The 23,992-nt window shown below is 39.9% G+C and overlaps 3 protein-coding genes across 5 annotated transcripts in view; 2 read left to right on the top strand and 1 right to left on the bottom strand.

The window, feature by feature from the left end:
* The window catches only part of HECW1 (HECT, C2 and WW domain containing E3 ubiquitin protein ligase 1), a 394,082-nt gene extending 385,111 nt beyond the window's left edge, over nucleotides 1-8,971 (top strand). For all 3 annotated transcript variants that reach the window (XM_030551407.1, XM_030551408.1, XM_030551409.1), the window contains one exon: nucleotides 8,832-8,971. In XM_030551407.1, the coding sequence (XP_030407267.1) occupies nucleotides 8,832-8,943 (112 nt within the window). In that variant the 3' untranslated portion in view covers nucleotides 8,944-8,971. The remainder of the gene's footprint in view (nucleotides 1-8,831) is intronic.
* A 12,219-nt stretch (nucleotides 8,972-21,190) lies between these two features.
* Nucleotides 21,191-23,992, top strand: part of STK17A (serine/threonine kinase 17a) — a 49,170-nt gene continuing 46,368 nt past the window's right edge. Inside the window, exon 1 of the mRNA XM_030551410.1 lies at nucleotides 21,191-21,461. Coding sequence (XP_030407270.1) covers nucleotides 21,283-21,461 — 179 coding nt within the window. The 5' untranslated portion in view covers nucleotides 21,191-21,282. The remainder of the gene's footprint in view (nucleotides 21,462-23,992) is intronic.
* The window catches only part of LOC115646015 (cytochrome c oxidase assembly factor 1 homolog), a 70,000-nt gene continuing 68,623 nt past the window's right edge, over nucleotides 22,616-23,992 (bottom strand). Inside the window, exon 7 of the mRNA XM_030551411.1 lies at nucleotides 22,616-22,903. The gene's annotated coding sequence lies outside the window, so the exon portion shown is untranslated. The remainder of the gene's footprint in view (nucleotides 22,904-23,992) is intronic.

Here is a 23,992-nt window from a genome sequence, read left to right on the forward strand (position 1 = left end):
AAAGGAGGTCAATATCATTATCTTCATTTTACAGATAGGGAGACTGAGTCACAGAGAGGTGATGTGGCTTGCCCAAGAGACCAATAGCAGGGCCAGGAATAGATCCTGGATCTTCTGAGTCCTAATCAGTGTTCTGTCAACTGACTACGCTGTCTTCCATCTAGGTTGTGACTTCTTTTCTTGAATGTGAATGTCACTATGTCTAACCATGCTGTTGTCTCCTTGAGATTGTACTACTGGAGTGCACTCTATGTAGGCTACATCTTACCACCATTAAGAGATTTCAGCTAAGGAAATGCCCTATTTGCTTAACATTCCTCATTCAGGGAAGACCTCTCACCTGTGCTTCAAGATCTACACTGGCTTCCATTCATTTCCAGAAGGATATTCAAAGTGTTGTTCTTGCCTTATAAAGCCCTCAATGGCTTGGGACCTGCATACATTAGAGACCATCTCCAGTGAAGAACAGCTGAGGTGCTCCATACAGTCCTTTCAGGAAACTGGGGGAATTAGCCCTAGATTCATCTGCACTGGGAATTAGCCCTGGTTTCATCCACCAGTGACCAGACAACCGTGTAAGCTGTATTGGTGCAAACTCCATTTCAAGCAGCAGTAAACTACTGTTGCCAACTGCAATTTACCATATCTGCATTAGGGGTTTGGTCCAGTGCAACTGTTCTGGTGGGTGGCCAGGGATGGCTGGAATCAGGGCAAATCCACAGGGTAGACAGGCCTGGGAGGGTGCTGCTGACCACGCATTTTCAAGGATAAGCCTTTGATTTTATCACATGCTTCCTACTTTGGTTTGACAGAGACCAAGTCTAATAACTTTCCTGGCATTCTGCAAGTCCCATTTGTTTTTTCAAATCTTTGAGAGGTCCATAACCACCTCTATAGATGGGCTATAGAGGTGGTTATGGACAGTCCTGATTGTGAACACGAAGAATCACAAAAAATACAAGTTCCAAGTTGTGCAGCATTTCTACATTAGACTTCTCTATGTGAAGATGAGCGGGTTTTGTAGTGTATATAAGAAATGCCAGACTGACCTGTCAAGGGCTAATAAGGTAATTTGCCTCTTTCTCCTCTGCTTAACTTTCTGTGTTAACCCTGGCATTGCTTATGACCTAGATTCAGTTAGCCTTAAGATATTTAAGTTAACTGCCTTAAGTTTATCCACTAATTACTCAAGATCTCATTCTCCCCCGAAGAAGCCTTCTCTCCAAGTCAGAGCTTCAGAACCCTCTAGAACTTTCTGAGCAATGTGATCCAGACAAGCGAAGCAACCGTTTTCTGATGGGAGAAAAACCCAGATTGTTCACCATGAACTATCGTCTGTATTATTTAATAATTGTAAAGTGCTGTTGAGTGCATATAGCAGTCAGAAATATATAAAACACCAGGGCCAAAATGCCAAAAACTGGACACTGAAAATTAAGCTCCTAAATCCACATTTACTTGAACTTTTTATTTAGATGCCTAATTGTGTATTTGTTTAGAAGGTTAAAGAGCATCTGACCATAACCTCTAGGCACATGGGCATAATTTAAAAATGCACACTAAGTGTACCAATGTAAGGTAACTCACTACAGATCCTCCTCCCGCTCAAACAATTCCCCACCTCTACATTTGCACTTATTCCCCTCCCCCATTTTCTAATGCATGGGGGAAATAGATAACCCTTTCTATGTGCCCTGAAAGTAATCAGATTAGATCAGTTAGATGTTCAAATATGGATTTAGGACCCTAACTTTTGGCTTGAGTTTTTTCATGAATGCTACAAAATTCTTAGGTCCCAGTCCACCAAGAATTATGACTGTTTCTTCTGCCATAGAAATCTGCAAAGATTGCATAAACCTCCAAGCAGTTGGCTTCTTCAGCTGGGCCTGGCACAGAGATGGATGTGGGGTTGCTGGGTTTTAATGGCTAGGTCTGGTCTGAACATTTCCAGATGTTTTACAAAGTATCAAGAAAAGTTTTAAATATTTTGTAAGAACCCAGGGCTCCCTTTTCGATCTCTTCTTCCTTCTCCTGTTTTAGATGTGTGACTCTTCCATACACATTGTCCTTATGCTTTAGTGATGCAGTGTGCAATCGCTCCTGTTTTGTTTACCAATGAATACAGATGTAGTAATGCCTAACACTTGCCACAATGTGCAGCACTACCAGCAAAGACACATGGTGTGAATTTCTGAGGTGAAATGATACTTGTAATAGTACTACTATTAATACATAGCACTCATGATAGGGCTTTCTGGAAATAGCCGTGTAACTGCCACGGCAGGAGGGGCCATCCACCCAAGTACATACCAGAGGGTGATCTATGTTGAAAACTTACATCAGCGTAGCTACTTCTCTCAGGGATGTGAAAAATCCCTGCTCTCTCCCAGGAGACATAGGTATTCAGACCTGACCCCCAGTGTAGGCTGACAGAAGAATTCTTCCATTGATCTAGTTACTGCCTGTTGGGGAGGTGGATTAACTACAGTGATGGGAAAACCCCTCCTGTTGCTGTAGTGAGTGCCTACTCAGACGTGCTACAGCGACGAAGCTGCAGCACTGCAGCTGGGCCAGTCTAGCAGTTTAAGTGTAGACACAGCCTAACATCTTGGACAGGATTGTATTCAGGGTGCCTAGCCTCTCACATCGTCATGGGTACACTTCTATTTTTAGTGCGGTACTCAATTAGAGCTAGCATGGATATGTATTCTCAAGATGGAAATTACACCTCCAGCTCCAGGTTTACACCTATCAACAATAGTTATGACTTTAGAGTGGTTTGGAAGATTTGGACTCCAGGAGCTTTATTCTAACCTCACTTATGCTGGTGTAAATCAGGAATAAATCCACTGAAGTCAACAGAGTAACACTGGTGGGAAACGCTGGCATAAGGAATATCAGACCCAACAAGTGGATTATTTCCATTATGCATGGGAAATGAGACATAGGTTATTTTATTCTAATCTACATCTATGTATCATGTGTACACATTAGAATAAAGGCAGCCAAAGCAGAAAACAGCTCAGAGATATTGCTTTACTCCCAGACCACAAGAACGTGACTCTGCAGCAGTATCCAGCCAGAGTGTGTCTAACTCCTACAGGACTCTGTCAATGTAAAACTACCGTTTGTTTTTTCCTCCAGACTGCTGTAGCGAATCAAATGAGATACTACAAACTAGGTAACAGAGTCCAGGCACTTAATGTTATTTATGCTGGTTTCTGTTCTTCAGGCCCCAGGTTTACTCTCCCTGTTTAATATGGAAGACTCCCCTTTGAAATGCAGCAGTTATACATTGACTCCCAGTGCTTGGTTTTTAGTAAGTTTCTCATGGGGGAAAGATCGTTCTACTGTTTGGGTTTATAGCTGGAAGAAGATCTGAGAAAACTTCTTCCCATCTATAGCCTTGTTGAAGCAGGGGAAGCTCTTATCTTGTGTCATGCAGATTTTTGGCTCTCAGCCAACTCCCTCAGTCTCCCAAGAACTTGACCTTAATTCCCCTCCATATTTTAATGAATACCAAAAAAACCCCAAACCTTATATTAAATCATGTAGCTGTGTCTAAAACTAAGGAAACAACTTCACCTGAAAAGTGTGTGCAAAGAGAGGGAAAAACATTCTGTTACAGCTATATGAGAAGACAATGCCCTCTGCTAAGAGCTTGATCCTGAGAAGTGCTGAACACCTATACCTCCCATTGGGGGACATCCTGAAATCCTTACTCTGTTTCTCCTTCACAGTCAGGCAAAACTCTCATTGGCTTGAAGGAGAGTTCTGCCTAGGTAAAAATCAAATAAGGACACCAGGATTTGGCCCAGCAATTTCAATAAGAATTGCAAATAATCTGTACCTAAAAGGCCTTTACTTTCTCAATCAATATAGAGAATTAGCTGACTTTCCCTGGAAAGTGATTTTAGTTCTACAAAGTAATTTATAAATACCAGCATATTGTCTGCAGTTAACATATGCAGATTATCGATAAATATTTGATCTTGGTCCTAAGATATTTATTAGGCACCTATCATCATCATATCCAGAACTGCCATATAACAATTAAGGTTCTGGGTGTACAAATAACAGAATATAAATTCATCATTTCCCCCTTTCCTAGTGGTGTGTGTGTTCGTTTTGCTTGTTTTGTTGTTTTTTTAATCCTTGAGCCTTCTCCTCATCCTCCTCCCCTCTCTTTCCTTCTTGAGTCCCTTCATCTCTCCTAATTGCCCTATTACAGTTCAGTCTAAGGGAGATGATTATGGGATATAATATAATTCTCCTATTCAAAGTATAGTTCCTATATTGTTATTCTTTATATTCTCATTATGTATATGTTTGTCAAAATGTCATGCTGACAATAAAATGTTACCAGGATAGTCAAATATCCAAGGCATAAACTGATTCAGATGTGTGACCCTTGGAAAACTGGTCCTTCTGTAAAGGAAGCATAAACCATTTTTGCTGAAGACAGCAGAAATATAACCTTAGAGCCTCAAATCACTTGTTAAGCAAAAAATTCCCAAGAGGAACCACTGAGAGTTTCCCTTCACAAACAAAGAGGAACAAAAGTAGATATTTGTATGGAAGACCTGAGAGATTTGAGGATTGTGGCTAGGGGTTAGTACCTCTCCCGAAAAAAGCAAGGTGAGAGGAACAAGTGGCCCATTTCTGTCTCTCTGGCACTGTACTGTCAAAAAGCAAGCCTTATTACAGCTGATGGGTTAAAGCCATAAGTTTGACAGCGGAGGGTTGTGTGTGCATTTGCTGCCTTTGGGCTGTCAGCATTATAAAGATTAAGGGAAGTGACAAAAGAAGAAAGCCAAGAGCTTAAAAGCTTACATGTAACTTTTAGAGAGGACATTTAAAAGGAGAGAAGTAGCAGTGGAGACACTAAGAGAGATTTAGAGATTCAGACCCCCACAAACTACCAGAAGTTATAACTACAGACTGCAAAGAAGAAAGAAATTTAAAGTTATTAGTTGATAGTTTTTCTTCCTTCAAGACAAGAGCATGATAAGTAGGTCATAGTTTAGATTACTTTATCTTATGTTTTCTTCTAAAAGCGTAGAAGTCAGTTTCATAAAGGTGTAAATACTCTGCTCTTTCAAGTTTGGGTCCTCATACTTGCTGAACATGCTCTCATAAATGTCAACAGGCTAACAGGGCAAGCTAGAGGCTTAACTGAAAGAAGAAAGCCTATTCACAAAAAGTAACTATTCTTTCTTCCCTTGCTCATGCAACATTTCCACTCCAATACACACAAAGGGCCGAATACTGCAAAATGCTGAACCTCTCCTGCCATGTTCTGATTACAGTGACATCCGTGGCCATAGAGGCTGCTCAGCACAGCTTAGGAGGTGCTCAGCCCCTTCCAGGATTAGGCACAAAGTTAAGGGACTGCGACATTACAGAAAATGTCCCTGGTCTCTTAATTGACCTATATGCTTAGGAATCACATAACATATAATATAAACAACCCAAGTGCTGAGTTGAATGCCTTTTGGTTCAGCTGGAAAAGGAAAGGGTTTCAACTTTCAGCTGCAAGAAGCAAAACTAATGCCTTGTCAGCAATACCGAGACGGAACAGGGAAGACTTATCTTCCTCCTGTCTATCCCTCTCCCTAAACCAAAAATCAGAACTTGCCACTGCATTACATAAGTAGACACTTGACACCCTGGGCCCAGCACATCAAGCCTGTCCCCAGACTTTGGCCCTTTCAACAAAGAACAGCAAATGATAGCTAGCCCATTTACAACACTGCAGAAGCTCACATGGAAAAATTTTCTTCTTAGTTCCACTGGTGTAAAACTGGGCTGACTGCATGGATTAATAGAACAGAATTTAACCCCATATTTTGTCCTTTGGCAATGTATGGTACCTGCATGGTAGTTGGCCTGAGAGTTTCTCTTTTTTATTTGGTTGTTTGGGGATCTTTTTGTATGACAGATACTTTTGGGTTAGAGGGTACAAATGTTTTGTTTGGATAAATGTCCAAACATCTCCAGACATTTTGAGGTTCCCTTCCCTTTTTTCCCTCCAATAGTTTCTCCCCCGTTGTATGACCCTGTAATGATCTGCTATATCCTGCTGTCCTCCTCTACATAAGCCTTTGTCCTGTACAAACCCATAATCCGATGTTTGCTTGTATGTCCAATGAAGAGCCATTTGTATGACTCTGAGGACACATAGTATGTTAGGTCCTTGCCTCCACTCAAATTGTAAAGGAATGAAACAAAGAAGATTCTTCTCTGCCCCTAAATGCTCTTTATGTGTGACACCCAAAAGGTTAATAATGGCTTCAGTTTGAAGGGTCTTTGTTTTGGAGAACTGGTGATAAGAAAAAAAGTAGGTCTTTGCTCTGAATCTAACCCAGATGAAGAGTGACTGAAAGTCATTAACATTAGAAGCTTGCTCACTGGCTTGATTAATATGAGTTTGATTATCTCAATCCAGTTCCTAGTGGACAGGTTTCTATATCACAGTAAACACCATTGCAGGTAGCACTAATCAGCACTTTTGCTACTAGTCTCAGCAGAGTCCAGTGACTGAATAGACCAAGGGAACTCAACCACCTTCTAGCTTCTGAAAAGGGTTGACACACATTGGTAGGGCTTAGTGGGTATGGCTGAGGAACACAAATAATGGTGGAAGACTACTCATCTCCAATGCATACACCACACGATGCACTAACTTGTGAGATGTATTATAATAATGACTTTATCAAGGTTCATTTATTTCTCTAACTCCTTTATGTTCCCAGTTCATTTCCAAAGGAAATTGCTTTTATTGCATACTCTCTCAGAGAATAACCAGTTTACAATTTTTTATTCAGAAAAACTAGTAAAAGCTCTGCTAATTGAAATGCTGCAGTGCAACGGATACTATGCCTCTGTCTGTTTCAATTTCCTGATGGCTTTTAATGATTCACCATGGGTGCTTGATAAATCTCCCCTTTCAGTTCTACAAGTCTCATGCCAACTAATCTGCCTTCAGCCTGGTGTTTTCAGTTGGCCTAACAAATGAGCAGCAGAGGATAAGAGGTAGTCTACTTTAGGAAGGGCTCTTCTGCTTCAGCTCTTAGGAAATAACATGCATTAAAGAATGAGATCTCAGAGCTGGAAGTAAAACAAGGCAATAGATTCGAAAAATACCAGAAGCCAGATTCTCATCAATCACCATAGCTCCATTGGCTTCATTGCAGCTCTGCCATTTTACAGTAGCTGAAGATCTGGCCTGATGTGGATATGAAATACCAGACATGAACAACACTCATCACCATGCCTAGGGCTTTGGGGGGAAAGGAGACATATATGTGCACTCCCTACAGAGACAGATTAAGCACAGCATGATGGATTACTAATTAGCATCATTTTGAGGCTGTTGAGGATATTTGTAAAGGTCAGTGTGTTTCAAAACTAAAAAGCAAATAGCATTTTTATGCTGAACTGACTGGAACAATTTTTGTTAGTAATTTAGAGTTAGCCTCCCGTTATTCCATAAAAGTGGCCTCCTCCTACTTCCATAAAAGTGTTTTAAATATTGAGGATTTTTGATCAGCAGGGTTACTAGAAGAAAAGGAAATAGTAAACGATTTAGCAAAGCCAGAATACAAACTGAAATCTTTCCCCCAACTCAAGCATGATTTAAAACTAGAGGTGGTTGGAAAATGGGGACGTTTTTCATGGGAAATGTGTCCCCTATTTTGTTGAAAAACTTATCAACTGGCTTAAATTGTACATTTTTTGTGAGAGGGACATCTTCTCTGTGTTTGTACAATGCCTAGCCCAATACATAGATTCTGACCTGCTGTACAGCACAGGCTGCAGAACTTCCCCAAATAATTCCTAGATCAGATCTTTTAGACAAACATCCAGTCTTGATTTTAAAATTGCGAGTGACAGAGAATCCACCATAACACTCGGTAAATTGTTCCAACGGTTAATTACTGTCACTGTTGAAAATATATGCCTTATTTCCAGTCTGAATTTGTCTAGCTTCAACTTCGAGCCATTGGCTCATGTTGTACCTGTCTCTGCTAGACTGTAGAGCCCGTTATTAAATATTAATACCTCAAGTAGGTACCGATAGACTATAATCAATGGGCTCCTCATCCCTGACTAGGGCTCCAAGACATTACAGTAATACAAATAATAATAATCATCATCATATTTAAAACCCATCCTTATAAGAAGTGAGTTACAGAAACAGCATTCTGCTTTCTAGAGACTTTCTTCTTTCAGGCACTCAAAGCAGTTGGTTTTGTAGTGTTTCCTGTTTTCCCTCTGAGCCTACAGTTGTCAGTCCTGTCTTATTACTCCACTCAAAGGGCCAAATTTACCAGTACATTCCAACCGTTTTATAACTGTCCTGTAGTGCAGAGCTTAACCAGCCACTTATACCAGCGGTATAGCTGCTTTGCATTTCTGAAACAGCACAAAACCGCCAAAGTGGCACCAGTGAATATTACTCTGTGTGAAGTCTGAGGCCTTAATTCCACAGTGAACCCCACATTTGCACAGGGGATTCACCCACATGGAGCTCAGTGCGTGATCTGGGTCTAATGCAGGATCTAGCCTGTCATACAGATACTTTCTGTTAATGTTTAGTTTGTGTGTATATATACAGAGTTCAAATTCATGCATGTATATTGTTAAAATCTCTTCTGGCTCTTTGGATTTTAGGGGCTTTTATTTTAACACTCAGGCTTTATTTAATTAAAGCTTTTTAGTCATTTAGAGGACATGAGTGAACTTCTGTCAGAATAAGCAGTGTTTTCTCATTAATATATTGGTTAAAAGTAAATGAAACTTACCACACTGCATTCTTCCATTTGCAGGGCACACACGTGTTTCAACCGCTTGGATCTTCCACCCTACCCATCTTATTCTATGCTGTATGAAAAGCTGTTGACAGCTGTTGAAGAAACTAGCACGTTTGGACTTGAGTGATGGAATTCAGGCACTTCTGGTATTTTCTTGGCTGATGATGTCACCTTCCTTCCCCGCCGTCATATGATCTTGGTTTTCCATGTTTTTATTTTTGAAAACAAAAATCAGGATTGACAAAAGCTGTGCATGAAGAACTGCCTCCCTCTAAGATCTAACCTTCATGCTTTCATCCTCAGTTTCCAATGGACTGCTAGCCTGTATGCAATAGAAAAACAACTGTCTCAAGGTTTCTGTATATCTCCACATACCTCCATTAATAATAATGAAAATACAAATGCAGGTTATGTTACACTTGACCAAATGTTAATAAATGTTTACTTCCACCTATGTTGATTAAAAAATAAATAACCTCATCAACCATTTCAAGCTTCTACATGCCAGTGTCTTCTAAACAAATCCACAGTTCATCTTACTTCTTACCAGTTGAATTCAGTACTGGGAGGTGGTCAAGCGTTTTTTTCATCCATCCTTGTTTTTCCTGTACATATCGTCCACCATAGAGATATCTATGAGTAAAACTGAAATTTTTATACATGGACTCAAGATCCACATCAACCAGAACTGGCCCAGGCTCATGGTGCAGATAAGACATTAAAAGAAAAAAAACAACCTGTAATGCAATGCAAAGTATTCCAGTGGTTGCTATGGATGGTTACTTGCCATACCAGAAAGAACTTGCATTTCAGACATTTTTGGAGGGGAATCTCTATTGTAATGTTTACCACACAAGAAGCACAAATTTGTGCACACTCAAGAAGAATGTCTCATTATGTAGCATAAAGGACAAGGATCCCTTACTTAAATATTGTACATGACAAAGAAAGAGGGACTAAGAAGAATGTTCTGCTCTTGTTAATATCTTTGGATTCTGTTTACTGATTCTTTGTTATCGGATGTTTAAAACACCCCCTTACAAATGAGAAGTATAGACACTCCCGTTCCTTATATCAGAAGCTATTTATTTCTTGTCAGGCAGGGCTAACTTCTGGTTGTTGTTTTTTCCCTTTGTTGTCAAATGCAAACCTCCATAGCCTCAGAATTGGTTGTGCACAGAAGAGTTTAGACAAAGGTCTATTAAATGTGAAGCTGCAGTGAGATTGTATCTCTCTTTTACTTAAACATTTGTAGCACTTCTTCTTGGAGTGAAGCTCAATGACCCACATGGCCTCATTAGGTACCACCAAATTAAAGATCCAGTTCTTTTCTGGTGCCTAATTGAGACCTCAAATTCTTTAATTTTGTGGGCTTCACCTTTCAGCTCCAAAGCCAGGAAAGGCAAGGCACACAGTAGCATGCTTGTCTTTGATACATATTGCTGAGGCTATTACAATCAAACCCACAACACTGGTTGTCTCCAACTTTTAACCTTAGCTGCCCTTGTTTTCCAAAACTAATTGTGGATTGAAAGTGTTTGTCTTAACTGGGAAAATGTGAAGTGAGCACAATAGGGTCAAAGACTACCCATAACAAAAACTAAGTGAAATATACAGGGTAGTTCTTTCTTGATGGGAGCAATAGCTCACATGAAAAAGATGGCAGTCAGATACCACACCCATCTGTGTCTCTGTTACTATGCTCATTTTGTTGTTATACTTCAGAAAGCTGTCAAGTTTATAGACTAGTTCAACATCCAACACATTCTGTTCTTATAAACCTACTCTTCAAAGAACGTAGGCCCAGCCTTTCCATGCGTTTTTACTGACCAACATATTTAGCTATTAATACGTTAATGTGTATATGATTGTTTTTTCTAATATTTTTGAATGATTTTCTTCTTGATTTTAAAGTTTAGTGCATGTCTTAATAGTGACAGGTAACGACATGCTTCTAAGCAGAAATACGATATTTTGGTTTGATCAGAATATGGATTTTTAAAGTGCTCCATTAATTCTACGTCACTGATATTTGATGGCCATTTAACAGTATTTTTATTTTGTGTTTCTTTTAAGTCTTTATTTTAGAATACACATTGTTATTTATTTTATTAAATTATTTATTTATATATGTGTCTTATGGTAGCCACTAGGGACCCCAACTATGAATCAGGGCCTCATTGTGCTAGGCACTGTACACTCGTGTAAAAACACAGCGTTGGTCCCAAAGAGCTCTCAGTTATATAGCTGTATACTGTGGGTGTTATCGTTCACAATAATTGTGTAACCTGCTTTTTTATGCATCTGTTACATCAGGGTGAATTATATGAGAGTCCATTATATCAGGATTGCCCCAAAGGCTCTGGCTCTGATGCTGCAGTGTGCTCAGCAACCTCAACCCCATTCAGTAGGAGCATCTCATAAGTTGGGTCCCAAAGGTCAATTTTTTGTGCAAGATTCCTGTTTCATCCCTGACAGAGTCATTACAAAATAACATGCATTATCTTCATGCATTATGTTCAACAATACAAGAAAAGAAACAAAGACAAGTATCCATCTGGTTGGTCCCAGGTTGGTGAAAGAAAACTGTGCATCAAGAGCTGTCTCGCTAATATAAAAAAAAAAAGGGGGAGGGAGATTTCTAGCCTTTAAATAACTGTATAGTTAGAATTTTTGAAAATATTAAAATATTTCAGAGCTGTATTTTATTAAAAAAAATAAACTATTTTTTGTAGCATAATGAAAGACATTTGTATTTGCACAGACAGCATCTAGCCCCAGACTGAAACAAGAAAGACTCGCTCCTGAATTCCTTCTTCAGATCAGGTTCTAACATGGGCCATATGCTAGGGGTTAGACTAGGCTGTAGGCATCTACATACTTGACAGTTATCATGTCAAGCAACTTGGTGTTCTGGATAAAGAAAATATATGGCATGGCCAGCTTCTTTTCCATCAAAATCTCTGGCAAAAGCACTCCTGCAAGTGCATGGCATGGAAATATTTCAAAAAAGCTGTTTTCTCAGATGATTCTGATAGCATCAAAATGGAAACACCGTGCATATTCTTGGATCAAAAATAATAGTAGGGGAAACCAAATGACTCTTTTTCTGAATGTCCTCATAATCCTTCTATACATGCTTTTGCTAGACTTGTCACTAACACATTGAAACGGGGAAAAAAAACACCATATTTTATCCTTTTTTTCCCCCTCCAGAAACTTCATCTGATTCTATCTTTTTAACTCTCTTCCCCTGATAAAGTCCTCTCAAGTAATTTTCACACATTGACATCTCTGGGATATCATTCCTTATGATGGTTTGCATAGTTAACATCTCACAACAGGAATACCCTATTCATTCTGTCTTATCCATTTATTGATCCCTTTTTTTTTCAAAAATACATACACAAGAGGAACTGTTTTCCCATGTTCTTCTATTCAAATTCCACTACTTATCTATAAATGAGAGAGAATTCTGATCTCTCCACAGATCTGCACATTAATCGTTAAAATTTGGATTATTCATGAGAGCCATTTTTTCTCAGCCCTTCCCCAGGAAGGAATAAAAGGTTTTCCACAAGGAAGACTACTGTGAAGCAGATTAAAGATGCACAGAACAATCATAACCCATTCAATTCCTCTCACCCCAATTCCCTTCTTAAAATGTTGTGTTCTATCATTATGCTATAATAAGATATTGGTATCAATACACAGATTTTAGGCTGCGAGAAGGAAAGAACAGAAAAGCAGATACATTTTCTAAATGACAGTCTTTTCAGTTCTGGGGTCCAAAGGCACCCCAAAACTGAAAGCAAATAGGCCAGGCTACATTTAGTTTTGCATAGAAACCATGAGTTTTGTAAAGTTATGATGAGAAAATATAAATGTTCCTCAGTTTGCTCAAGTGCATATGAAATTTCAATTAACTGTGGTCGAATTGTGAATTTGCAGCCTAACCTGAAACCCAGACTGTTTTGTTTTTTTGGGTTTCATCGTAATAAATGTTTGACATAGCCCCAGTTGGAAAAAGTTGGAGATTGAAATCATCACACCAGGTGGGATAGGGAGTAGAGAAAAGGTCATAATTTGGAGGAGCAGTCAGCTAAGACCTTTGAGCAAAAAATAAAAAAAGTTTTCATTATTTTCATATGTATATATACACTTGCATAAATAGATATTACCTGGCGGGTTAAATTCATCCCTGATGTTAATCCTGCTGATATAGATGGGTTTCCAGCCGGATGAATTTGGCTTTAGAATTCTTTGATTAATTTATGTTAAAATCATGAATGTTCAGCCTGTCTTCATAGCAACATGAACAGGGCTTCCCAGTGAAGATTAAACACTTTCACTCACATGCAGACCAACAAACCTTTCTAAAACAAATGTGGTGCTTATTATTATTATTGCTTTACCTCAGAGTTTGTTATTAAAAATGACTGCAATATACTACAAATCTGGGATAAGTTTTCCATCTATGACAAGATCCAAAATATTGGATTGTTACTTTGTCCCTAATGAGTCATGTAGTCCCTTTGTTCTAGCAGACAAACAGATGCCTGTAGATAGTAGGTACTAGGGATAGTAAATATTGTACCAGTAGCCAAATTCCCTGCAGCTTCCAATTTATCTAAAAGAAATGTCTGTTATTGGTTTGTTAAAGACTTCATACAAGTCAATAGCAGTAAAAGTCCTTGTTATTGGACTGATTTTTGCTTATATTGACAGAAAAATGTCACATGATACTCAGGCTGCGCTTTCTATTCAATCATATCACTATACAGGAATGTCAATAAAATCACTTTGTTATGGCATCATGTGTACTGTTTATTAAAAATAGTTTCTTTTGAGCAAGATGCATTTTACTATAATGGGGTAAATTCATACCTGGTGGCACTCCATTGACTTGAGGAGTTGTGTTTGCACACACCAGCATTGGATCTGGCCTGATGTCTGCATTGCACAGTCTCTCAGGGCTTGTGTATTATCTCAGATCCCCACATGCATAGCACCAAAAAGTGAAAGTACAGAAATGACTGTGGATTGGCAGCAGCTTCAATGCCTAGACACGTGCCCTTGAGTGTATGCAGACAGGGACCCATATTCCAAAAGCACCATCCTAGGGCCAGCCCCAGCCTGATAGTACAAAAGTTTGTTTTATTTTTTAGAAAGTATGCTGACAAATATGATGATAAAATGTGACTACTAGATAGCACTGTCTGATCCGTGGGTAAATGTTGATTTCTTAACAATTGCTGGGCCTGTGGTAAATGGTGACATCAACTAGAGAAAGCCCTGGACTGGAGCTCCTGCCACACTTTTACACTAAGGTCTCTACACTGCTCGGTTTCAGTGTAAATGAAAATCAGGCCCATAGTGTTCTGTGACAGCTTGTTTAGGTTAAATACAACAGAAGCCTTCAGAGAGCACATCAAGACTGCAAATAGCCTTCAGTGATTTTTGCAAATTATCAGTTTTAGGGTTTCACATGATAACATCTTATAGGAGGGATTAGACTGCAGGAATTTTTATCTAAAGTTTTATAGCTTTAAGCCACAAAACACTAGAGCTGTGTGAGATAATTCTTAGTGCCCACAAAAAAAATCACTCTTCTGTTTTTGTGAAAAGCAAGCACTTTGTGGATACACCTTGACCTTTTATCTTTTTATTACATGAAAACAAACGACTGCTTTTCCAGGCTCTTGTATGAATTGTTTGATGCCCTGAACAGTGACCCTGCTAATGAAACGAGGCAGGGGCAATGAAAAAAAAAATTAAATTGTACACTGTATTGGAGCACACTAGTTCAGTCTATTTCAAGAATGGGCTGCAGCTCATAGTCTGAGAATTGCTGATATAAATTATTTTAATTTTTTTTAACATCATTTACCACCAATCTTTAGCTAAAGTAGTATAAATTATCATGCTTCCTAAAACCATCATACTTGGATAACAGCTTTTCAGGAAAGCAGCAGTGGCAGCGTTGGAATCTTCTGTGAGATTTTGGGTACAAGCTGTGATTTGATTTTAGTATATCTTACATGGCCTTTTATTGACAACTCTGTAACTTGTTAGTGTGTTTGTATTTCTAGAACACTGCTGAGGACAAGCACTGAAAAAAGGACAACTTTTCTGATCAGTCTGTTTTCTCTTTTGAAAATAAGCCTTACAACTGGTGATGAAATCAGTTCACCTCTAGGACCATAGGATTTGCCTTACTTGATCGAATCAGTGCTCTATTGTATCCAGCATCCTGCATCTGGCTGTGATCTATGCCTGATGTTGCAGAGGAATGTGATATCCGTCTCTAGTTCCCAAATTGTGTAATGTTGTATATGGGGGAAAAAATTCCTTGCTAAGCCATCAACCTAGCTATGAAGAATAAGATTTTATTACTTTTTGGACATTGAATTAGGTGACTATAAATTCAAAGAGACGTGCTCTTGAAGCTTAAAATAAATAAAGTTATATAAATGGAAAGTGTTTTTCCATCCAGTCGTATACTATAATGAGATATTCCAAGTGCTTCCTCTGAATTAAGATGGTATACTGACTTTTATATGTGGTCCTATTCAACAATGCTCAAATTTTTAGTAACAGATATTTAGTGCAAACAATTAATTAAAACAATTGTTGTAGCATTTACTTGCAGCATGTACTTGCAACTAGTGTGCAGCACTCAGATTCTGGGTGACAACTACTGCAAATAGCAATCCATGTCCAGATATAGGAAGAATCCGAGGAAAGGATGTTCATAAGATCTTCCTACAGCGAGCTTAGTCACCTGTTACACAAATTATTCAGTTCAAATGCTGTGCCAAATGAGTGGCAGTTTAGATAAAAGCTTCCACGCACGTCAAATAGTAATTCAGGAAGCTGGCAATAATGATGCAAATATGTGCCTAATGCTGCCACTTAATGGATCTGTGCATCTTTGTTTAAACTGAAAAGTGAATGAGAAGACTGACAACATTGCTACAGTTGTAGCTGATAAGAAACCTAGTTTCCCTGCTGTCCTCAGACTAATGAATCAGCTCAATTTCAACAAAAAACAAAACAAAAAAAATCCCACATCATCATGATGCAGAACTGATTTTCAAATGTGATGAGCATGCACAGTTCCACCTGAATTTAGTGGGAGTTTTGGAACTCAGGCCTTACATGTTGACAAGATGAATTCAAGAGTACATGGCTGAGGTACCTCAGGTTAGGAGAAATAAAAGAAAACACTTCTTCATACAGCATGTAGTCAGACTCGAATTTATAGTTGCAGAAGAACATACTGTGTTACATACAGTACTATCACTAGATTAAAGAATGAATTTTATTAACATCTAAATAACATGCTGAGTTATATATGCTAGAATAAAGGATATTCAAATATGCTTCAGGTATAAACTGATCACCACATTGGTCAGAGAAGGAATTATTTCTTTCACACACTGTTCAATTGAAGATGTTCAATACTGACAGAGGAGGATACCCTCATCTGAAGAATTAGTCTACCAGACTGGAAGGACCAGTGGTCTGATCTAATCAGGCAAATTCTATGTTACTATACAATATTGCTTGATCCACTTCTTAAGGGCAGGACTAAAAACAGGCTTTCACTTCGGTGCATGCAGACATAAATCTAAAAGGACATTCTCCTAAACAAAGCCCGAGAGGCATTATCCTCCACTCCACTTCATTCTCTATTGCTTGCAGGCCAAGTACATCTCATAAAAAAGAATGAATTCCTAGAACATCCTACTCTGAAAGGGAAAAAATGTTGAACCATGAGACACTAATGATACCAGCAGAAACGAATGAGTGTAACTGAGCATAACAAGAGCTCTCCTCTAAATTATATGTGGCTAAAGACTAACAGAAGCAAAAAAAAGAGAGGAATCACACACAAACTTTCTCACTGTGCAGTAACTGTAATCAATCTAAATATATCTATTAGTTAACTTCTAAATGGATGAAGCTGTGTTCACACAGGCTGAAATTGACCCCTGCAAGGATGGCCAGCCAAAGCTTATTTATTCTACACTATTTGCATGCCACATAAGCCCTATTTTTTAATACTTAAGTGAGACTAAAGTGGCATACAGACCTTATGCTGGCCCTCTGCACAAGGGTGAATTTCACTTATACGCTACAGTGCAGTTATATACTCTATAGTAGTACGTCATGGCTGAGCCATCTACAATATATGCCAGTTGCTAGAGCTATTGTGTAGTGAAGTGGAAGGCAAATTGACTTAGTCAGTCCACAAGACAGTTAAACAAAATGGTTCTTCTGTTCACTGCCTTTCTATTCAGCAGGTAATTCTGATTAATGATGCAGCAAATCCATCTTTCTGTTACTTTAAAACAATGAACTTCAAACAGCCTTCTTTAGGCCTTTCCTACCATATGGTGGAGAAAGAGATAACCAAATTAAAGAATGGCAGGAACTGGAATTTACACATTAGGATGTATTGTATAGGTTTATGAAAGAACTCTGAGGTTTTCTGATTGGAAGAAACTGGAAGAAACAGTCTGAGTCAAACTATGAAAAACTATATATATTGGTGTATGTATCATAATATCTGTAACGACACATAGGTGCTGGAACTATGGGTGTGGGGGGCGCTGCAGCACGCCGCTGGCTTGAAGGCTTTCCATTGTATACAGGGTTTACCATTTGGTTCAATAGTTCTCAGCACCCCCCACTATAAAAATTATTCCAGCACTCCTGTAACTACCCATATGAAACAGCATATACAGAAAAAAACACACACCTGTGTTTTGTACTATATAGAACAGAAGTTCTGAAAGAACCCACTGCATTTGTGAGAGGACGAATATTGACCCTACTCCTCTGGGCAGATTACAATTGAGGTAATTGTATTTTGCTTACCTACATTTCCCTTGCAGTTCCATTTAGAAAACACATGTATTCACTTCCTGTTCTAAATTGTTTTGTGATGTTCTGTGAACTACTGGACAACTGCTGTTTTGGGCTCGTTTTCACTCCAAATATGGCTGCATTTCAATGACTGACGAATTGATAATTGTATGTAGTATGTAACTGTTTACATCTGTAAAGTATTTGAGATCTTTCAGGATGAAAGACAAAATATAAACAGCAGATCTACTGATACGATGGAAAACAAGGCTGGGATGTGTATGTAAACAGAGTTGGCTAACTAGTTTCATGGGTATTGGTTATCCTAAAAATACTATAGATAATTTAATAACAGATATTTGGAAATAAAGAATATTAGTGAACTGACTATTAAAGAGTATAGTTGGGACATATTCAACTCTAATTTCTACCCGCTGCATCAATAGTGAAAAAAGGTGTCAACATAGCTCACACTAGATCCTGCCTGCAAAGGACATGTTGGACAAGGAAGGTAGGGTGGAATATACAATTTACTGTACATTAGAAAAGGATCAATGTGGACCCTGTCTGCCCTATGCAGCCCACCTTGGCCATATGTGCTGTAATATGCTCCATTTAGCTCTACCATTGAAGAGATGATGCTTTCATGTTCTGGAGTGGAATGCAGCCACTTGTCTCCAGAAATTAGGTGGAATGAACCTATTACACTGGTACTTTCCTGCTCAACACTGGCTACCTATTAGCTTTTGGGTGCAATTGGAGGGGTTGATTGTGATCTTTGGGACCTTAAATGGTCTAGGACCCTGTTTTCTAGGAAACTGCAACCTGCCTGAGGTGACAATAAGTAAAGAAGGAACATATAGCAAGAATTAACCATTCATTTCTAGACGTACATGGTTTTGAGGCACAAGTATTTCGGGGAAATAACACCACATTGTCTAGATGTTAGTTAACACCCTTAATGTGTACTTTCAACCTTAACAACTTCCAAACTAATAGTTAACTCCTAGTTTTTATTGCTTAATAATAATATTCTACCCCAATTACCACTTACACAAACTTCTGTGTAAGATATGCACTGAAAATGTCAGTCTCTAATACAGCTCTGATTTCTGTTGCTTTTTGATTTTTTTATATGTTGTTTTTGTAATTTATTTTTAAACTATTTTATTTTGCAACTCTGACTTGGCATTTGCAAAACTACTCAGTCATCAATTTGCTCACTCACTCTTGAATCATCATTGATCAATGATTGGGTGGTTTAGAATCTTTTCCTATATGAGGGGCCATTACCTCATTAATCTTTTTTGCTGCAGGCTCTGGATATTGGCAGGGACTAGCAAAGGGTGCCTCTGTGCATTTAACAGAGACAAATGCTTTAGCAGTGTCTATTTTAAATGGTAGTGTCACAGAAGTAACTAAAGTGAAATTGTAGCACTTAGGAGTCGTTAGGTAGGCTAAAAATGACCATTCCTCTAACTTCTTCCAATCATACTCCATTTCTTACTTACTAGACAACCACACTTCCCTCCAGGAGAAAACTCCAGTTTCTATAGAACTAGACAGTGAACGGGGACTGCCCTACCAAGTTAGAACATATTTAGGAGCATAGAAATTCCCTTTCCAGATCAGTCCAGTAGTCCTTCTTGTCCAGTGTTCTACAATATACAGTAACCAAAAGCTTCACAGGAAAGTGCAAGAAACCCATAATGAATGATTATGGAATAACCTGGCCATAGCAAAAATATTTGCCTAACCCCAGAAGTCAGCGGTTTGCTAATAGCTGGAAAAAGGTTCATAACCCCTATATTTTTTATCCTATTTAATGTAACTATATATGTACTCATTATCCATATCAATATCTAATTCTTTTTTAAAAAGCCTGTTAAACTCTTTGTTTCAAAGATGTATTACTGTATCAAGTTAATCATGGATTGTATCATGAGGAAAAAGTATTTAATATTAATATTTATTGTAATGTATTGCCTTTCAGTATAATTGGCTGTACCCTTGTCTTCGTACTGTGAGGTGAAGTAGAAGCACTCAAATTGCCTTTACTAGCCAGTTTGATATATCTGTATCACATCTTTTTAAACAGTCCTAATGTTTTCAGTCACTCAGTGTATGGAAGTCTTTCCATGATTCTAATATATATATTTTTTAAATCTCTGATCCCCTTCTGTTTCTGCTGGAGCACGTACTCCAATTGATGAAGTCCACTTTATGCCTGTGCAGGATATCTCTCCACCAGCAAAAAGCTGATTGAGGTAGCTCTGCTGCCCGGGTCAAACTGGCATCCAAGGAAGATGGGAGATGGCTTGTCTAATTTAGTCTATAAGCTTTTTGGGGCCTTGTTTCCTATTATGCACTTGTACAGTTTAAGTAATATCTGTAGGTGCTACTGTAATTAATATTTAGCAGTAGTAATGTGATATTCTGCCTTAATCCAAGCAGACAGGCTACAGTGAGTGCTAGAATTCACATACGCTGTGAGCTGCTCCTTTATATTAGAGTAGCATTAAAGAATTGCATGGGCTGTATTTGGCCTATTGACCTCAGTTTGACCCTCACTTATAGCAAGCATTATGTTGCTGAATTACAGTTCTTAACAATGTTATCATGCAAAGAGGAATGGGCTGGCTTATTTATTTTCAATACAGTTCTGGCTTGGTATTTTTGGCCAAGATACAAGCCCTGTTTTTTATAAACACACACACACAGGAGTGCACATTCCATAGGTACACACATAGCCTGGAGTGCTCAGCATGGAGTAACATTTCCAGCACCACCAGCCTCTTGATTTTATCCCTAGTCTTGCAATATTTGGTGCTTTGCTTAAAACCTCAGCTCCTGGAGTCCCGTGATTTCTAGACTTCATGTTTTCAAGCCTTTCTCAGCAACCATGAAGGCTAAGTATCAAAAAGCAGAAGACAATAAGAACCTGAATTTTATTATAGTTTTCAACTTTGTGACGTTTCAATCAGTTGAGGATTTGGGGATCTGGCTATGAGGGGCAGGAGAGGACACCAGGACTTTTAACAGGCGCAATTAGCAGCACTGTGACTGCATCTCCTTCGTGCACGTGCTGCTGTGCCAGGGAAGCAGCTTGTGCAGGAACGGGTGGCAGCTGCTTGGGGGAAACGGAGGATTCTCGTTTGCTCTTATTGTGTCCCTTGCGTGAACGCCATGAGCCCAGCAGGTGCACGCGGGAGCCCAGGGCTCTGCCAGCCTGGGCTCGGGCCGACAGCCGGCCTCCAGGCTCGGCACGCGCACGCGCATAAACACACTCCCCCCCTCACTCCGAGTAGAGGCGGCACGTGCGACGCCCGGCAGGTGGCGCCGCCAACCACCACTTCAGCCCTGCCGCTTTTTTTTTTTTTTGGCATCGCGGCAGCCACGCCCCCTCTAGCAAAGGTGAGGCGGAGAGGGGCGGGGTCTCGCCCCGCCCCGCCCCCTCCTTTCGGATCGGCGCGTGTGGCCCGCCTGGCAGCTTGCACAGCTGCCCGCTCGGCTCCAGGGCTCGGGTGCTGCTGGCTCGCGCCTCGACTGCTACCCGCCAGGACAAGGGCTGCGCTCGTGCCCCGACCCCGCCATGAGCCCCGAGGAAAAGCCCCCGCCTGGCCGCTCCCGCGGGAGCCGGGCGCCACCGCCGCAGCCTCCCTGTGGCCGGGGCCGCCGGCGAGGCGGGTTCCTGAGCGAGATCCGCACCGCGATCCGCACCGAGCCCTTCCAGGAGCGCTACAGCCTCAGCCCCGGCAGGGAGCTCGGCAGGTAAGCGACGGGCCGCCCGGCAGAGCGCTCCGCTCCGGGGGCGCCCAAGCCCCTTCCCGGCTACGGGGGCAGCTCGGCCCGCGGAGCCCCCGGCCCGGTCTGGCGGGAGCGTCTGTGCCCCCAACGCCCCCGCGGAAGGGGTGCGGTCCCGGTGGGCTCAGGTGCTCCTGCACCTCCCGGCTCCGCTTTGCCCGCGCGGCGGTGCCGGGGCTCTGCCGACTCGCCCCCGATCGGTGCCACTGGCCTGGGCGCAGGTGCGGAAATGCTCCACGGTGCCCAGTTTGGGGGCGATTGGCTCTGGTCAGTGTAGACAAGGGCAAGTCGTGTTGGGCGCTGTCAGTGCACGGGAGCCGCTCTGCCGCTCGCCGTTCCTGTGTCCCCGCAAACACGAGCTAATGCGAAATACTTCTCCCTCCTGGGGGGCGGGGGTGGTGGTGGTGGTGGTGTTACCTGAACTAGGTCAGGAAAAAAAGGAAAAAAGACTATTTAAGGGAAGCAAATGGTTAGAGCAGGGTGGCGAAGGCAGTTCTCCCCCACCCCCACGCTTTTCTCCTAGCGTGGGATTTTCACCACTCCTCAAAAAGAAAAAAAGTTATGAAAAGTTTTGTTCTGGAAAGTGACTCTTGAATTGTGTTCCATGTTTGTGGCTTAGCTCTTTTTATATCGAGCTTCCTCAGTGTACACATACATTTTGCATTTTGAACTTGGAGACACAGTCACACTAAAAATAACACTTTTGTCTGAAAGTTTTACCACATCAGGGTGTTGATCATATATGATGACTGTCACTGAAAGAGATTAGATAGAGAAATTACTTTCTCTTATTTTTTCAGTTGGCTTCATTTGACAGCACTCTGTGTAGTCAATGACACATTTGTTCCTGTATAGTCGGTAATCCTTTTGTTTGCCAGGGTCTTTCACACAGCAATAGGGAACAGAAACACTTCCTTTGGAGGGAGGCAAAATAGATATGATTGTGATCAGGAACACGTATAGTTGCTGTTAACTACTTTTAAAAAACTCTTAAAATTGTCTAGACTTCAAGTTAACTTTGGCATTTTAACAAATCCTAATTAATCAGAATGAGATCAGCAAAATATAACAGACTTAAATATCTATATAGGGAGAAGGTTTCTGTATTGGTCTCTTTAATGTAGCAAAGAAAGGTATAATAATATCCAGCAGCCAGAGGCTGATGCTAGGTTAATTCGGGCTAGAGATAATGCACAAATTTTAAGCAGCAGTAATTAACCATTGGAATAGTTTGACAAGGAATGTGCTGGATTGTCCATCATAGAATCTTAAAATCAAAATCAGGTGTCTTTCCAGAAAGCATGCTCTAGTTCAACCATGAGATAAAGGCTTGTGATGTTGGAATTACTGGGTGAAGTTCTTCAGCCTGTGTTATACAGGAAGGTCAGACCAGAAGATGATGATCCATCCTGGCATAAAGAAATTAATTGAAGGTTAATGTGGCTTCATACCTTTTGCCCTGTTAATAGGGGGAGGGGAAGTACTGCAATAAACTTTGTATTGTATCGTTAGGTTGAGCAAGTCTGAACAAGATGCATTTTTACATAGTCAGTCATTTTCTGATCAAAGCTGTACTTTGACATTTTTTTCCATGACTGCTGTGACTCTATCTGAGATTTTCATTAACTGATCAAGTTAAAACTAATAATGACTTTGTGGCTTTTTTTGTTCTGCAATAGTCTGCAGAAATTTTGGTTTATACTGTCTCCTTTTCAACTCCACAAAAGTCTGAGATCCTTTTTCCTCATAAAGAGATCATATGATTGAGTTTGTAGATTTAATTTCTTAGCTTAATTCTGAAGATTTTTTTTAAAGTAGTGAAAAAATTTTAATTGTTGGATCCTGGATTCAACACTAGCATATTCATAAAGAGGGATTTCTTGCTCACTGCAGAACAAATGCAGTGAAATTAAAAGGCTCTTTGCCATTTGTGACCATATTGTTATTAAAAACTGATGATAAAGCATGCTAAGTTTCATCTGTGTCAGTTCATAAAAGGTGCTTTGGCTTTGAAATTGAATGCTCATTTTTCTTAATGACATAAGAGTATGGGTTTTTTATAACACTTGTTAATGTGTCTAACAACAATTCTGCAGATGAACAGCAATCTTATTTTTCGGGCAAAAAACATCCCTTGTGCACACAAACATGCTATGTTTATTTTAATCCTTGTTTTTTGAAGGGAGAATACATTAGATTTATGTGTTTCAAAAGATTACCTGTTCAGCTACTGGGTCAGGCAGCAGTCCCACCTTGACCAAATACAGCACATGCTGGAATAAGAAGACTCGTTTAGGAAGAAATACCAAAAAGAGTTCTTATCTGTTTTTGTGGTGCCTCCTTCAACACACAGATTGGCGAAGTTCAAGAATGAGAATGATTTTACTAATGTGAAGCTTTCCATATTGCAAGTACTGTTGACTTTGAAAGCAAATTTTTATGTTCACATGTTTTCTGTCGTCTTAAAACTACTTGAGCTGATATAGGAGACAGAACTG

Source organism: Gopherus evgoodei, chromosome 2 (genome assembly GCF_007399415.2).
Source record: "Gopherus evgoodei ecotype Sinaloan lineage chromosome 2, rGopEvg1_v1.p, whole genome shotgun sequence".
Taxonomy (NCBI): Eukaryota; Metazoa; Chordata; order Testudines; family Testudinidae; genus Gopherus; species Gopherus evgoodei.